The sequence below is a fragment of the Eptatretus burgeri genome, unplaced genomic scaffold (genome assembly GCF_056783735.1).
Source record: "Eptatretus burgeri isolate ZD-2024b unplaced genomic scaffold, Ebu_testis_v1 Ebu_testis_scaffold_3174, whole genome shotgun sequence".
Taxonomy (NCBI): Eukaryota; Metazoa; Chordata; class Myxini; order Myxiniformes; family Myxinidae; genus Eptatretus; species Eptatretus burgeri.
Window position 1 is genome coordinate 68759 of NW_028225122.1, and position 16482 is coordinate 85240.

At 46.9% G+C, this 16482-nt stretch overlaps 1 protein-coding gene across 6 annotated transcripts in view; it reads left to right on the plus strand.

The window, feature by feature from the left end:
* LOC147006445 (uncharacterized) overlaps positions 1 to 16482 on the plus strand; it is a 145834-nt gene that overhangs the window by 20369 nt on the left and 108983 nt on the right. For 4 of the 6 annotated variants that reach the window (XM_085868783.1, XM_085868782.1, XM_085868781.1 and 1 more), the window contains exon 2: positions 13099 to 14761. In XM_085868783.1, coding sequence (XP_085724909.1) covers positions 13099 to 14141 — 1043 coding nt within the window. In that variant the 3' untranslated portion in view covers positions 14142 to 14761. Of the gene's footprint in view, positions 1 to 13098; positions 14762 to 16482 lie in introns of those variants that run through there. The other 2 variants (XM_085868785.1, XM_085868786.1) reach the window with 1 other exon arrangement.

Below are 16482 nucleotides of genomic sequence, written 5' to 3' on the forward strand. Positions count from 1 at the left end.
GCATATTGCGTCACTGAATTGGGAAACTATTTTTGAGGTCAACAGGTCAAAGTTCAAGTGAAGGTCAAACTTCTAAAATCATCAATTTCAATCTGAAAAATAATCAATTTTTGTCCCATTGACCTGAGCTTTGGCTGAGATTGTCAATTTTAATCTTAATGAAATGGACAATTTGATGTATCCATGGCAACCTTTGGAGAGGGAATGTATTTTCCAAGTATCGTGCTTTCACTACATCTTCTTCTTGTTTGTTTTTCAGTCTGGTTGTTTGTTTGTCCACACAGAACGTATGTGTATGAATTACATTGGATCCTGAAGTTCCCCAAGACTCGATAAGACACCTAAAATCTCCGAAAACCCTTTATAGCCTTTATAACCTTAAAACCCTTAGACACCCCGAAGACCCTTTATTCCCTTTATAACCCAAAGTCCATTTAAAAACCGTAACACCCCAAGGTCTTTCAAACCCGAAGACCCTTGAAGAGAACTTGGAACCCTAAAACCCTTTAAGACCCTGAAGATCCCTCTGACCCTTTCGACCCTCAATATCCCAAATAACCTTGAAGACCCTTTACAGCCTTTCAGACCTTTGACCCAAAGACACCTTAAAAGCCTAAGACACTGCAGACCCTGTTACACACTTTAAAACCCTGCAAAAAAAGTTGTGGATGGACTTTCACAAAACTTGGTGGATGAGTTGGTCAGATGATAATAACAAGCCAATTAAATTTTGGTTCAGGTCAGCATATCCGGCCTATCGGTGGGATACAAAACGTAAACTGTTCATCCTGGTGGAGGTATGTTATTCACCATTAATCACCAAATCCCAATCCACTCTGGACACACAAATGTGTTGTTCGCACAATTGCACCCCACATGGTTCCACCAGAGGAATCAGGAAGTGACGCGATAAGGTGACGCAGTGTGACGTCACTGCCGATCCGGCAAATATACCGTTTATATCCGAAGAACCTTTGAGTTCATCAAAGCCAATTTGTCAGACAGCTTGTTCATTCATTCTGCTTTGCATTACGACGAGTCTGCACCACACTCCATTCCACCACAACAACACTTCCACTGTGGTGGTTGAGGGTCCCAACGTGCCTTTTAACAGACCATTTGATCGTTCTTCAGAGGGACATTTGCGGCCTGCGAACCTGAGTTTTTGATGTGGAAAACCACCTCAGGGAGGCTGCAAATCACCGGACATGCTCCTCATTTGACCTTCCACGTGCATCTTGGTGTATGCTCTGGACCTTCTCCGAGCCCGTGTGCCGAGGCTGTGTGAACTATGAGGGCAGACATAATATTGAGGTCTTCTTGAGGAGGGCATGTGTGGTCAAGCATTTAGTGTTGAACCGATTGCTGGTTGTGAAGGAGGAGACGAACGGCTGTTTAAACACCATTTGCGAAACCGTCTCTCGACTGTTCCAACCTGGAGGATGAGCGTGAAGACCATTCCCATCACCCGCGGCTGTGTGTCATATCTCCAACATCCCGTGAGTGTCCAGGGACGTCTCCAGTTTTGTGAAGTCTGATGAGCTGCCCGTGTTGCAGCATCAGGGTCCAAACCTGAGATGGACGGTCTCGGTGTCGCCACCAAGAGCACTCCAATGCAGTCCAATCCCCACCCACCCGTAGAGTCGACTGCCCTCATTGACCGAGCCTGCCGTTTTTGTGACGTCCAAGGAGATCGCTACTTGGCTGCAGCTGTGACCGGTCTCCCAACGTCCAGTACGGTGCTGGATGTGGTGACTGGGATGTACGTGGTTCATACTGACGGACACAGCCCTGAGCGGCGTGACACGGACATCCCAGCAGAGATATCGGACGGTCCACGCAGTGGTGTCCAAGGGTGGACGGGGACTGAAGACTGCTCTCACGTGATTGCCCATTGTCACACCATCAGACCTGCATTTGGAGCATGACGCGGCCCTGCAGCCTGACCCCTGGTGGTGTTTGATTTGGCGAGAAGGACCATCTCGGGATATTGGCAGAGTCCTCGACGGACTCACGGGTCATGACAAACTTGCAGCCCTCCTGGCCCTCATGGCCCCTCCTGACGCCTATCCAGTTACTGTTGGATCTACCCTGCCACGTATGCCATTGACTTGTGGGGGTATCGGTGTAGGAAGTCCACTGGGTTGCACCAACTGTCACGATCGGCGAGAGGAGGACACTAACTCCGTGCAGAAATCCCTCCGTGGCTGTACATGACACCATCAAGAAGCAGGATGCAGGACATGGGTGAAAGGTGGTGTCCTGTTCAAGGGGGCAGCGGTGTCCCCAAGCAATGTTGGTCGATATAATGACCATTGTGGGAAAAAAACTGAGCACAGAGGTGACGTATTCCAGATATATTGTTGCGGACCGGGCGTCGACGGCGAGCACGACCACCATGGGGAGCAGTGGAGTCGGTTCCGCCGAACGCCCGGAATTTAGATCGTACTTTTTCGGAAAATTCCGAGAAGTACGGATCCCTGATCGGACCGTAAAGCGTCAATATTTCTACCACGTCTTCAGGGTTATTTGCTAATTTTCAAAATACTTTGATATCCACGTGGCGATTTACCGAGTCTCCACACCCTCGACGGCACCCGTACGGAACGAGCCTCGAGCGTACTCGAACCGTGTGCGACCCGAGCGGATGGTCACCGGGATCCGTCGGTCCAAATGTCCCCTTTACAGTGGCACAACGGCCTTGCTAATTTTCCAACACGCAGCATGCTTAGCCAATGCAGGAAAGGACACGAACGAGCTGATTCATTTCACAAATGGATAATTTATTAAACAATAGGGAAATGAGGGGAGCACGGAAGGGCAGATTTATCTAAATATAAGAAGCACGTATCACGTAATTATGTACAGCAAGGCACTTATACAATTTCTACTTCCTGGACTGGCGCCACAAACACCACACGCACATACCCAAAAGAATCGGATCAAAAGCGGTCTTTATTGAGGCCTCCAGCTCAGATGGAGAGCGAGCTGAAGACCAGATTCTGCCTCAGACCTGTCCACCTCGTGTGGTCTTCGAGCTGTTCGAACCGGGCACCTGCGAGGGCAAGCTGAATCCAGGCACCGGCGAGCCGCGATCAGCCTCCCGAGCTCCGGCGGATCCTCTCGTACTCCAGAACACGGGCTGGTGAAGACGACGATGCGCCGATCCTTCCAAACCCGCCCGAGTAGACTCAGCCAACCAACCACCAACTCCAACCACCAACCACCATCCAGGAACCAAGGAACAAGAAGAACCAATTTCTGTCTCTCTCTTCCCTTTTTTCCCTCCCGGGCGCGGCTTGCTTCCGGCGAGGCTTGTTCGCCGTCGGTGGGGGCTGTTGCATTCCATTTCTTGGAGTGCCCAAACGAATCAAAGGGTGGGGCCTGACCTTTCCCCTACTCAGCGTGGAGAATGCCGGGAGCAGAGGGTTTTCGTTGGTGTTGTTGTTATCGTTGGTGTTGTCATCGTTGGTGTTGTCATCGTTGGTGTTGTAACAAAAGAAAACCTGACCATTAAAATCACTTCACAGCGCATGAACATTTATTCACCCTAATTCACTCGGGTGAGACTAATTCACCCTAATTCACCCATTAGACAAACCGCTTGGATTCTAACGAGAAACATACTAATCGAAATAACTAAGCTACGAGGACAGCTGTCTGTCTGTGTGCACAAGGCTTTCAAATTCGAAACAATATAAGGGCAAAATGTTTGTTTGTTTGTGACCCTACTCCTCTGAGCTCCCAAGGTTAATCACCACAAAACTTTATAGGATCACATTGTTTCCCACGGTGCACCTAAATAGTGGGTTTAAACAATCATTTTTCACATACTTCATAAATTATTTATAAACACACGAGCCGTCAACCCGTTGCCATCTCCGCAAGGATAGATCCACATGCATTTACATCGTTTCATAAAAAAGTCCTTATTCTTTCAGATGTCAACCCGGATACCGATATATTGTTGTGGTGCTGGGGTTCGGTGGCGAGGACGACCGCTGGATGGAGCAGTTGGGCGGTCTCCCACCGAACACCGGAATTAAAGGTCGTAACCTTCGGATAACTCCGAAGGTCACGGGTCCCTTAGTGGACCGTGCACGCCAATATTTCGACGGCGTGTGGTAGGGTTAATTGTCTAATTGCAATTTACCAAAGTACCCACGTGTCTAACTGCAGGGGAAGCCACACCCTCGGCCGGCTTTGTCTGAACCGACTCGGATCCAGCGTAACCGAGCGGAAATTACCAAAGCCACGCCAGACAAAATATCAATTTACGGCACAAATCGCCTCCCTAACTCTCAGGCCCGCACCGTGCTGGGTCAATGGTAACAACGACAGGCAACGAGCTGGTACATTTAACAGGGGTATATTTACAATAATCGGGAAGGGAGACAGAGCAGACTTAATCACGAATATGCAGGAAAATGTACAATGGAATCACTTAAACAGTTCTACTTACAGACTGGCCACAGATAGACACACAGACCCAAAAAGAAATGGACCTTGTGGGTCTTTATTCGGCTCTTCAGCCGAGGAGGATAGTTCAGCTGGGGGTCAGAATCTGGCCGCGTACCTGGCCGCCTCGTGCGGTTTCACCGACTCCAACCCACCATGGTGGGACTCGGACCCACGACCCGGAATCCAACGAGCCCCCTATCCTGGCTGCCACAAACGACGATACGAGCACCAAGGTCCTGGCTGCCACGACCACCACCACCAAGAGGAACCCCAGATAAAGACCACAGAGCAAAGAGCACAGACGACGACCAAAGAGCGCAGACGACGACCAAAGAACAAAAAGCAAGCAGCCCCAACCCCGACGCAATCATCTTTCTTATCCTTCACCCCCTACGCAGGTGGAGGGATCCACTCTGAGGTAACTCGCCTCCGGAGCGATCGGTGCCCTCCCCTCATTGGACGAGGCGAATATCCCATCTGACTGTGGCGGGGCTTGGCCCTGAGGTGATCTCTCCCCCGATTGGACGAGGGGAACTTCCATCTGGCGGGGGTGGAGTCGGCCCCGAGGCGAGGGGACTCCGCCCACGTTCAAAGCCTTGAACACGTGGGTTATGGCACCGTGGGATGAAGTGGATTGATGAAGAAAACTACGAAAAAATAACTCGCAGCGCACATATACTTCATCACCCATTAAACACAGGGACGGGACCCTAACTATAAACACATACTTTTCAAAATAACTGAACTGTGGGGACTCTGGCTGTTGTGTGCAAATGGCTGCCAGATTCGTAACAATATTTGGTGAGGTGGTTACCTCCAATCGTCAAATATGGTATCAAATGTGAAACATAACTTAATCAGGACGTTACCATGTTCACTAAGATCAGCGAAGAAGGGGTCACGTGACCTCAAATGCAGGAATCATTCAAAAACCAAAAATAGTACAAACAACCCACACGTCGATTTGATGGTAATTTTACTGCTCATCTCTCGAGAAAACTCTTCAGGGTGAAAAACGAGGTTGCAGAAAAAAAGGTTGCCATCTTAGCTAACTTCACCAAATATACACCTCAAATTATGGGACCATCACGTCGTTTAAAAGAACCAAGTTTACATTGTGATTTGTTTTTTGATCGTAGATGTTTGATAAATTTAATCGTCGATATCTCACCTCAAATGAGGAAATACTTGGAGTGTGTATTATTGCTCGAAACGGGAATTCAAGGAAAAATTCAGTGAGGAGATATTCTTGTGGGTCGAGCCGCTAACCTTGGCAACCATTAATTTTTTTGATTTTTCAAGAGTTTCTGGTCACTGTCGAATGACTGAGCTCCTTTGATGAAAGGAGGGAAACCATGGGGTGACCTCCCTGGGTCAGATTGTGGGAGAGTGTGTCGGAGTGGTGCTGAGGTGTCGTCCACCAGACGGCGGTCTCCTTGGGTTAACCTGAGGCGGTCCATTCCGGTGGGTGCCTGGAATGTCCTATCCCTAAGAGAGGATGATCACCTGTCTCTGTTATCATCTGAGCTCAAGCGTTTGGACATCGGTATTGCAGCACTCTCTGAGGTTCGGAGAGCGGATTGCGGCGAGATAATGGTGGGTGGTTACACCTTCTATTGGTCTTGTTGCTCTGATGGTTACCATACTCAAGGAGTTGCTGTAGCTGTGTCCAATAAGCTGACCCCAATGATAATTGAGGTAACACCGGTCAACGAGCGAATTATGAGTCTAAGGATTCGTCACTCCTTCGGTGTCATTTCCCTGGTCTCTGTCTATGCTCCAACTGAGGCGAGTGACCTCACCGTGAAGGACACATTCTACGCCACGCTCGAGTCTGTGGTTGATCAGTGCCCCAGACGAGATACACTTCTGGCCTTGGGGGATTTCAATGCATCGACTGGAACTGATAGGGATGGTTATGAGACATGTGTTGGTCCCCATGGGTCAGGAACTATGAATCAGAAGAGTACTAAGTTCCTTGACTTTGCTAAACTTGCCTTTGACCGGTTCATGGTTTCAGCGCCCACAAGCTCATCGCTGGACTTGGTATTCCAACGCTGGCGGTGTGGCAAAGGAGATTGACCATGTGTTCGTTGACGGTCGCTGGAGGAAGATCCAGAACTGCAGGCTCAACCAGAGTGCTCAGTTCCTCAATACTGACCACCGGCTTGTTGAAGCAACTCTAAAGCTGCACCTTAAATCCTAGAGAATGATACCATCCCAGCTTAGGCTGGATGTTGGCAAGCTCAAGGATGAGAGAGTAGCTGAGGAGTTTGCGAACAGGCTGAGTGGACATTTGGGGTGTCTGGGCGCTTTGGGGGGTCCTGAAGAGTTATGGATTACCTTCAAGACCACCGTCCTTGATGTTGCCGGTGGATGTCTTGGAACTCACCGCAAGGCAAAGAAGAATTTTGTCTCTCAAGGGACACTGGATACCATTGACCAGAGTCGCAGGGCCAGGCTGAATGGCAGAGCTGAACTGTTCAGGGAGCTGAGGCGTAAAACTGTACGTGCACTAAGGGTGGACAAGGAGGCCTATGTGCAAGGAATCTGTGAGGGGGTAGAGCATCACCTGTGGACAGGTGATTCTCGTCCCGCTTTCAGGGGAATTCGCGCATTGCATTCATCCAAGCCCATCCCTCGGAGCACTGCAGTTAGAGCAGAGAGTGGTAGGCTCTTAACAGAAGAGTCTGAAGTGAAGGCCCGCTGGGCCGGTTACTTTGAGTGGTTGTACCAGGCTGATCCACCAGCTGTCGAGTTGGACGTCAATGGTGTTACAATCCCTGTTGCTGACCCTCCAATCAATTGTGGTCCACCTTCGCTTGTGGAAACACGGGCTGCGGTGAACCGGTTGAAACAGGGTAAAGCTCCAGGGATCTGTGGCATCCATGTTGAACTTCTCAAGGCTGGTGGGAATGCTGCACTCGTGTCGTTGCATGCAGTTTTGTGCTCTGCCTGGAACACAGGCATCATCCGAACTGATTGGCAGAGGGGCCTTGTTGTCCCTCTCTGGAAAGGGAAGGGTGATCGCCAAGACTGCAGCAACTACCGAGGGGTGACGCTGCTCTCAGTGCCAGGCAAGGTCTTTGCTCGGATAATTCTTGATAGGGTTCACCACCATCTGCTTGAGCACCAGCGTCCAGAGCAATCAGGCTTTACACCAAAGAGGTCAACAATTGACCGTATCCTTGCTCTTCGTGTCCTCACCGAACGCAGACGAGAGTTTCGGCAGGGGCTGCTTGCAGCCTATGTTGATCTCTGTAAAGCGTTCGATTCAGTGAATCGGGATGCCCTCTGGAGGATTCTTGGTCTTCGTGGGGTGCCACCAAAACTGATCTATCTGATGTCTGAACTCTACTCTGGGACTGAGAGTGCTGTGAAGTGTGGTGGTACCATCTCTGACTTATTTCCAGTTGTTGCTGGAGTTCGTCACGGGTGTGTACTGGCCCCCACACTTTTCAGCACTTGTATGGACTGGATTTTAGGGAGGATGTCGGAAAGATCAAGCTGCGGTGCATCGTTTGGGAATGTCAAGATCTCGGACCTTGATTTCGCAGATGATGCAGTCATCTTTGCGGAGACTTTAGATATCCTTTTGGGGGCCCTCAAGGTGCTGAATGAGGAGTCGGAGCCGCTGGGATTACGGGTTTCTTGGGTCAAAACTAAGATCCAGGCTTTCAATGACATCTTGGATGCTGCTGTCCTGTCTGTGCCTGTTTGTGGTGAGGATGTTGAGGTCGTGGAGAGATTCACTTACCTTGGCAGTGATATTCATGTCTCTGCTGGCTGTGAGTCAGAGGTCAATAGACGTCTGGGTCGGGCCTGGGGAGTCATGGATTCACTGTATCATGGGGTGTAGCGCTGCCGGTACCTGTGCGGGAGGACGAAAATCCGAGTCTTCAGGTCCTTGGTGCTTCCAGTCTTGCTCTATGGATGCGAGACTTGGACTCTGACCAAGGATCTGAGATGGAGACTTAATTCCTTTGGTACCAGGTCTCTTCGGAGAATCCTTGGCTATCGCTGGTCGGATTTTGTGTCCAACGAGAGGTTGCTGAGAGAGACTCGGATGAGATTTGTTACCTGCATGGTCCGTGAGCGTCAGTTGCGGCTGTATGGACATGTGGCTCGTTTTCCTGATGCTGATCCTACTCACCAGATTCTCTCAGCGAGGGAGTCTCGTGAGTGGAGGAGGCCAATGGGCCGACCACGTGCCTCGTATGTTGCAGCAGGTTGACTGGCTTCTCAAGGAGATGGGGATGGGCCTGGCATCTGCCTGAGGGAAGGCTAGACGGAGGCCCCTGGAGAACGGCGGAAAGTGGACGCAGCGATGCGCTGTTCTGGCAAATGCTCCCATACCTGACCTGACTGTCGAATAATTCTCAATTCCTCCTGCACATTTGAGTCATTAATGTTATACAGACAAACACAAATGTATGGATATGGAGAATTCAGAGGAGATTCAAAAAGCGACACAGTCTTCCTCTGATTCTGCAGCACATGGACTTTTTGAGTTTTTATTTTATATGCAGGGGGAAAAGGAGGAGGGTGCGGGGGGGGTAAGATGATGAGAATGTCTGGTCATCCTGAAGACAGAATGGTGCCAAGACTGCAGCCCTTTGGGTGTTGAAATAGATCACACATGGCCCCTTGGTAGTGGTTATCCAGAGATCAGGAGGTCCGCCTGAATTGAAACGGCTGACAAACGATTTTTCAATCTGAAGTTGATCAAAGTTTAAAAAGGCATCTGGATATCACTTGGACAAGCATTTCATTGAAGCCAGACTCCTGCTTCCAGCCAGATTTTCAGGCACCAATATAATTTTTTTTTTTTTTCAACAAGAATCCCAAAACAAGTTACATTGAATAATAGATGATTATTTTCCACTGGATAAAGATTAGAGATTATTTGGAAGGCCAATCTGTTTTGGGGAAGAGGGGTTGTTTTTACTTATCAGACTGATAACCTTCCAATACAGTCAAGATATATAAGGTCGTTTAAAATGTAAAATGTACATATATATATATATATATATATATATATATATATATATATATATATATATATATATATATATATATATATATATATATATATATATATATATATATATATATATCGTTGCGAATTCGCGCCCACCGGCATGCGAGCGGCCACGTAACTCGAATCGCGGCACGTCGCCCACCGGACGGACAATTCCGTCGTGACCCTCTCGGACTAACGCCGGGAACTAGTCACGGGTCGGCCTTTCGGCCTCACCACGATCGTGCCAATCGGCCCCCCGCGTGGGATAGGGTTGTTCGCCAAATTCGACCTACCTAAGTACCCACACGGAGGGTAGACCGGGCGATCGCACCTCGCCGCAGGTCGACTTCGGACACGGGCCACTTTAAGCGACCCGTTCCGTACTATCGGGATAACCGAGCGGTGTTATCGTCAACCTCCGATTAATTATCGGGCGTATTTAGCCCACTACCAATCCTTTACGTGAAGTAAGATGGAGATTCAATTAAAGAAAAGACGAAGCGAAACGGGAAAAACAGTTCAACATAAGGCACATTTATTCCGCGGCACACGGATAGCACACATATACCATTACAACAATTATGCACCAAAAGCAATTGCAACAAAAGAAGCACAACAATGCAGATTTACTACCGACTACGCGAGCACACGGCAACAATTACACAGTTTTACTTTACAGACGGCGCCGACAACACATATACTCAAAAACAAAAGAAAGGGGCCACCCTCAAATACAAGGGGACAGACGGGGCTGTGGGCCGAGACCGGGTGGAGCCTACCCGTCTTGTGATGAGCCGCAAATGCCGCGCTCCTCCGCGGGTTTCGTTGGCACTGCTTGGAATGGGGTGGGAACGGGGCCCCCTTTCCACACTATCTCAGCGCGGGGGGGGGGGGAATTGTTCATGCTCTGGGGAAAGAGGATAGCTGGCTTGCTTGTGTCGCGACGAGCGACTCCACTGCGACCTCGACCGCGCTCCCGGCTTCCCCTCTCTGCAGCTCCCCGACAGACTCCGAGCCCCGACAGACTCCGACTCTCCTCCAGACCCGTCTTGACTGCTGCTGCCACACTCCGCCGCTTCCACACTCCGCCGCCGCCACACCTCTCCAACTCGCCCGAGTCCAAGACACTGACTGAATTCGCCCCACGCTCGGCGCTTTATAGTATGGCAGGAGAACCCATATGCAAATTTCCGGATCAGGATGAGCTCGGGGGCGGAGCCACGCTCGACCATTGGACGGAAGAAAAGTCGGCGTGAACCTCCCCTGATCCTCGAATTTGCATAGATCGATTCTATTCCGACGTGCCTGGAGGCGGGGCCAAATCGCCCCGCGCTTGCTGATAGGACGGAACAGAAGTGGGCGTGTATCATTCCTGATCCGACTTTTCCTCGGAAAGGCCGCTTTTTGCACCCGCGGCTCAGCGTGCGTCCCGCACGAGGCCAGGACAGCCTGACGCTCGGCGTTCACAAGTGGTGCGGGAATGGCCGCAGAAGGAGAAGAGGTGAAGGTGGTGGAGGGTTTATTGTGGTGGTTTATGACCATGGCGACGCTTGGAATGGTGGTGATGCGATGTTTGCGAGAGCGAGTTGTGAAGGTAAAGGTCGTGGCTGTTGGCGTTGTTGTTGTGAAGCGGCGTTGCTTTTGGTGGTTGTTGTGTGATGGCGGTTGAGACGTGGTTGGTTCAAAATAAAGACAGAACAGAAAAACGGCTATCTTAAATGGTCGCAGCCCGAATGAATCACATTTATTCCCTCTAAACAACGGGTTTGGGGCTAACTACACATGTACATACAGAGATATCTCACCTACGGGACCTGAATGGTGGTTTGCGAATTTCCTCAACCACAACAATATATATATATATATATATATATATATATATATATATATATATATATATATATATATATATATATATATATATATATATATATATATGTGTGTATATATACACATGTATAAATGAAATAGATGCATGTTCAAGTACATCGAGGTCATAATCATATTTTATTTGAATAAATTTCCCATTAAAGAAATATAACAATACATTGTGCTCTTTGCTAAAAACTTTTACTTTTTCAAGTGAATTATCAAATTTAATTGGCAACATATTTTTAGGTATTTTTATCATCCTTAAACAAAATGTGCTAACTTTGGAGAAATTTGCATCCACATCACTATCACAGAAATAGTCAATCACGGAATACCGAAAAAAAAAATCGATAAAACCCCTGAAAATCACCAACAAATCGAAGACAGGTATTTACAAATGCTTAAATAGCGTAAATGATTCAAAAAGCTTTGATGCATTTGGCGTCTCGGCCAAACATGGACCAGGAACCGTGAAACTTATGAGTTCAAGATGTAACAGGAAGTAAGTACAGTGGGATTTAACTTTTCAACCTCAGCATCCGAGAACCTGCACAAGCAATTGCGTTTTTATTTGCCATCGTGGCTGGGTTGAAAGCAATTGCCAATTGGTTGTTATTTTTTTATGAACCGGATGTGTTTTGGAAATCCTTTGCCGAGTCAGTGATCTCTACCGGTCTGAAGGCGATAACAGTATGAAAGCGATAACGGTATGAAAGCGATCATGGTTTGAAAGCGATAATGGTATGAAAGCGATCATGGTTTGAAAGCGATAACGGTATGAAAGCGATAACAGTGTGAAAGCGATAACGGTATGAAAGCGATAACAGTGTGAAAGCGATAACGGCATGAAAGCGATAACGGTATGAAAGCGATAACAGTGTGAAAGCGATAACGGTATGAAAGCGATAACGGTATGAAAGCGATAACGGTATGAAAGTGATCATGGTTTGAAAGCGATAACGGTATGAAAGCGATAACAGTGTGAAAGCGATAACGGTATGAAAGCGATAACGGTATGAAAGCGATCATGGTTTGAAAGCGATAACGGTATGAAAGCGATAACGGTTTGAAAGCGATAACGGTATGAAAGCGATAACGGTTTGAAAACTTTAACGGGGAAAAAGCGATACCAGTATGAAAGCGATACCGGAATGGTAGTGATACCGGAATGAAAGCTATACCGTTGCAGGGTTCCACGGTAGTCATACTTGAACGGCTCTGGCGATGGATTTCGTCCGATGTCGGTTCCCAATTCTGATCTCACCTTCAAAGAAAATCATTTTTAATACAAGTTGAACTTGGAAGTAAAAAGAAAGCTTCGTGTTGGAATACTTTGAAAAGTTACCGTGTGTCAATGATGTGTACGTCACATATGAATACATAATGGATGATTGGACCATTGCGTATTTTTGGAACTTGCATGAAAAAAATTAGTTGCTTAATTTTTTTTAATTTCAACAATATTGATATACCGTTACATACCAGTCTGACCCCACTGGTATATCGGTATCGAAAAAAAATCAATATCGACGAAGACTCCTCTTTGCTTTCTGCTCCTAAACTACACACACACTTTCAATGAAACTTCACCAAAACCTTAATCTCCCAGGATTTCCTAAAGTTTGTACACGACATTAAAAGAACGGGGTGTAAGGGGGTCTACGGGTGTGGGGTGGGGAGGGGCTCTGGTGATGTATTTTCAGTTGCTTTCCAGTTAGTTTTGTGTTTCATTGTCTTTGCAGATAAAGAAATGAAAATCGTTTCTTTTACCAAATCTGCCCAGTTTGATGAAGAAGATCAATTCAATCAGAAAATGCCTCCTTGTCAGGACAATGATAAATCGAGCAGCGTCTCTTTCAACAACCACAAAAGTTGTTTCAAGGTGATGAAGCACATCCAAGGAAATGATAAACTCCACAAGTGTTCCGTGTGTGACGAGGCGTTTACTATTTCATCAAATTTACATCAACATACAATATTGCATACTGGGGAGAAACGCTTCAAATGTCCCGTGTGTAACAAGACATTTACTATTTCATCAAATTTACATAGTCTTCAAATTATACATATCGGGGCAAAGCCCTACCAGTGTTTTGTGTGGAACAAGGCGTTTGGTGATTCATCAACTTTGCATAAACATGAACGAGTACATTCGGTGGATAAACCCTTCAAGTGTTCTGTTTGCAACAAAACATTTTTTTCTTCATCAAGTTTACATAACCATGAACGAATACATTTGCGGTGTAAACCCTACAAGTGTTCTGTTTGTAACAAGGCGTTTAATCAATTATCAAATTTACATCAACATGAACGAATACATTCCGGGGATAAACCCTACAAGTGTTCTGTTTGTGACAAGGTGTTTAATCATTCATCAAATTTACATAACCATGAACGAATACATTCTGGGGATAAACCCCACAAGTGTTCTGTGTGCTCGAAGGCCTTCTTTTCTTCATCAGCTTTAAATTATCATCAAAAAACACATTCTGGGGATAAATCCCACAAGTGTTCTATTTGCAACAAAACATTTTTTTCTTCATCAAATTTACATATCCATGAACGAATACATACGGGGTGTAAACCCTACAAGTGTTCTGTTTGTAACAAGGCGTTTAATCAATCATCAAATTTACATATCCATGAACGAATACATTCTGGGGATAAACCCTACAAGTGTTCTGTTTGTGACAAGGTATTTATTTCATCATCAAATTTATCTCATCATCAAAAAATACACACGAAGATACAGCAGAGGTGCGAGGACCCAGTGACTTCAGTGTGAATACGTGTTATAAGGGAAATGAAGTCAAAATAACCTGGAAGTTGAAGAGTGTCGACATTGTGTCAGTGACAGCTGGAGCAACTGGAGTAATGAAGAAGAACCTCACTGAGATCTTTAAAAATATCCCTGGGAATGAATATTACTACAAACTAACTGCAGTTGGAGACTGCCTGGGGTTCAGTGACGATCCTGAAAATATCCATCGGAACAAAACAAGAAAACACAACTTGCTCGAACAAATATGAGCCTTTACCAAAATGGAGATGGATACACACACACACACACACACACACACACACACACACACACACACACACACACACACACACACACACACACACACACACACACACACACACACACACACACACACACACACACACACACACACACACACACACACACACACACACACACACAATCACATGATAAGTTAAAATTTTCAACTTGAACTGGAATTTTATTTTGTTTCTTAAACTTTGGGATATCTTTAATCCCATATCTGTGTTTGTTCTTCGTCTTGTTGGAAGTTCTTCACATCACCTGTCAGGGTTTATTATTTGCACGTCCTTATGATCAGGTGTTCAGGTGTGAACTATTAAATTGTTTGTTTTTCCCAATCGTTTCAGCCTTCATCTTTGATAAGTTTCCCATTATCTATTTTACCGAGTTGCACTACTCGCACACAGGTGCATCCTTGGAGATGAGTTACAGCAACATACTGTAGTTGCGAAGGAGAAAATGCTCTCACATCGAGGGAAAAAACTCAAGGAACCTTGTGAATACAGGGGGCTGTGTTTATTTATATAAAAAACACATTAATAAACAAGAAAAAGAGCAATCAGAGATTGCAGACTCTTGCCAGAACTTTGTTTGTGTGTTGTTAATGTACTTTTATGTCGTGTATTTTGTGTGACGTTTGTGTACTGGTGTGTAACATAATGAATCAGAGACATAATTAGAACTGCCACTTTAGAACTGCTGGCAGTGATGACAGGGTTCCAAGATGTCCCGCTTTGATTCTGACCCATGAAGTGTTTTTTTTATCCCACTTTGATCGGACACCTGACCCTGACCGATCAAGTGTTTTTTTAATTAGTATTATTAATTACGAGTACGGGCCCGTTGGGGCGGGGCCGGAGGTGAGTGCCAGTCTGTGCAGCGCTCTCTCACCCCCTCTCTTTCACCCCTTCTCTCACCCCCTCTCTCTCACCCCCCCACTCTCATCCCTCCCTCTCTCGCATCCTCTCTCTCGCCCCCCTCTCTCGCCCCTCTCTCTCGCCCCCTCTCTTGCCACCCTCTCTCACCCCTAGTCTCGCCCTTCCTCTCTCCCCCTCCTCTCTCGCCCCTCTCTCTCGCCCCCACTCTCATCCACCCTCTCCCGTACACCCTCTCTCGCAGATATTGGTCGACAGATAAATAGCCGTAACTTGTGACCCGCTCGTCTGATTAATATCAAACCTCGAAAAGGCACACCCGCGGGTCCCCAGCAATATTCCTGGCAAGTTTCAATCAGATCCGACCGTCAATCGTGCAAGAAAAAAATAATAATAAAAAATATAAACAATTGTGACGTCATTCGTCACGTCATAGCACTGTGTCTTGTCATTGGTCGACAGATAAATGGCCGTAACTTGGGAACCGCTAATCCGATTAATATCAAACCTCGAAAAGGCACATCCGCGGGTCCCCAGCAATATTCGTGGCAAGTTTCAACCAGATCGGACCGTCAATCGTGCAAAAAATACAAATAAAAAATAAATAAAACATGAATTGTGACGTCATTCATGACGTCAGAGCACCGTGACTTGTCATTGGTCGACAGATAAATGGCCGAAACTTGGGAACCGCTCGTCCGATTGATATCAAACCTCGAAAAGGCACATCCGCGGGTCCCCGGCAATATTCCTCGCAAGTTTCAATCCCATTGGACCCGCGGTCGTCGAGAAACTGCGGTCGCATACAGACACACATACAGACAGACACACAGACACACAGACAGATAGACACACACACACAGGTTGCTGGAATTATAGATAGATGTATTCTCCATCACTACTAGAATTTAAACCATGTATTCCCCATGAAGTTTAACTTCGATTGATTCAGTGTTAGCTTAGGTTCAGTCAGGTCAGGTTCGATCTGTGACCTGCTACAGGTACCATGTAAACCTGTACTAACCTGTTCCATGGTCGGGTTGTCGGCGACTAAACCGTCTCACCCACCAGGTTTTCTGGTGAGGAGGGTGTTTGGATATGGACACCCAGCAGGATTAAAAACAAAACCTGTCAAAGGGTGGAGGAGCTCCTTGTGAGCCAACGGCCATCCATATCTAGTGCCC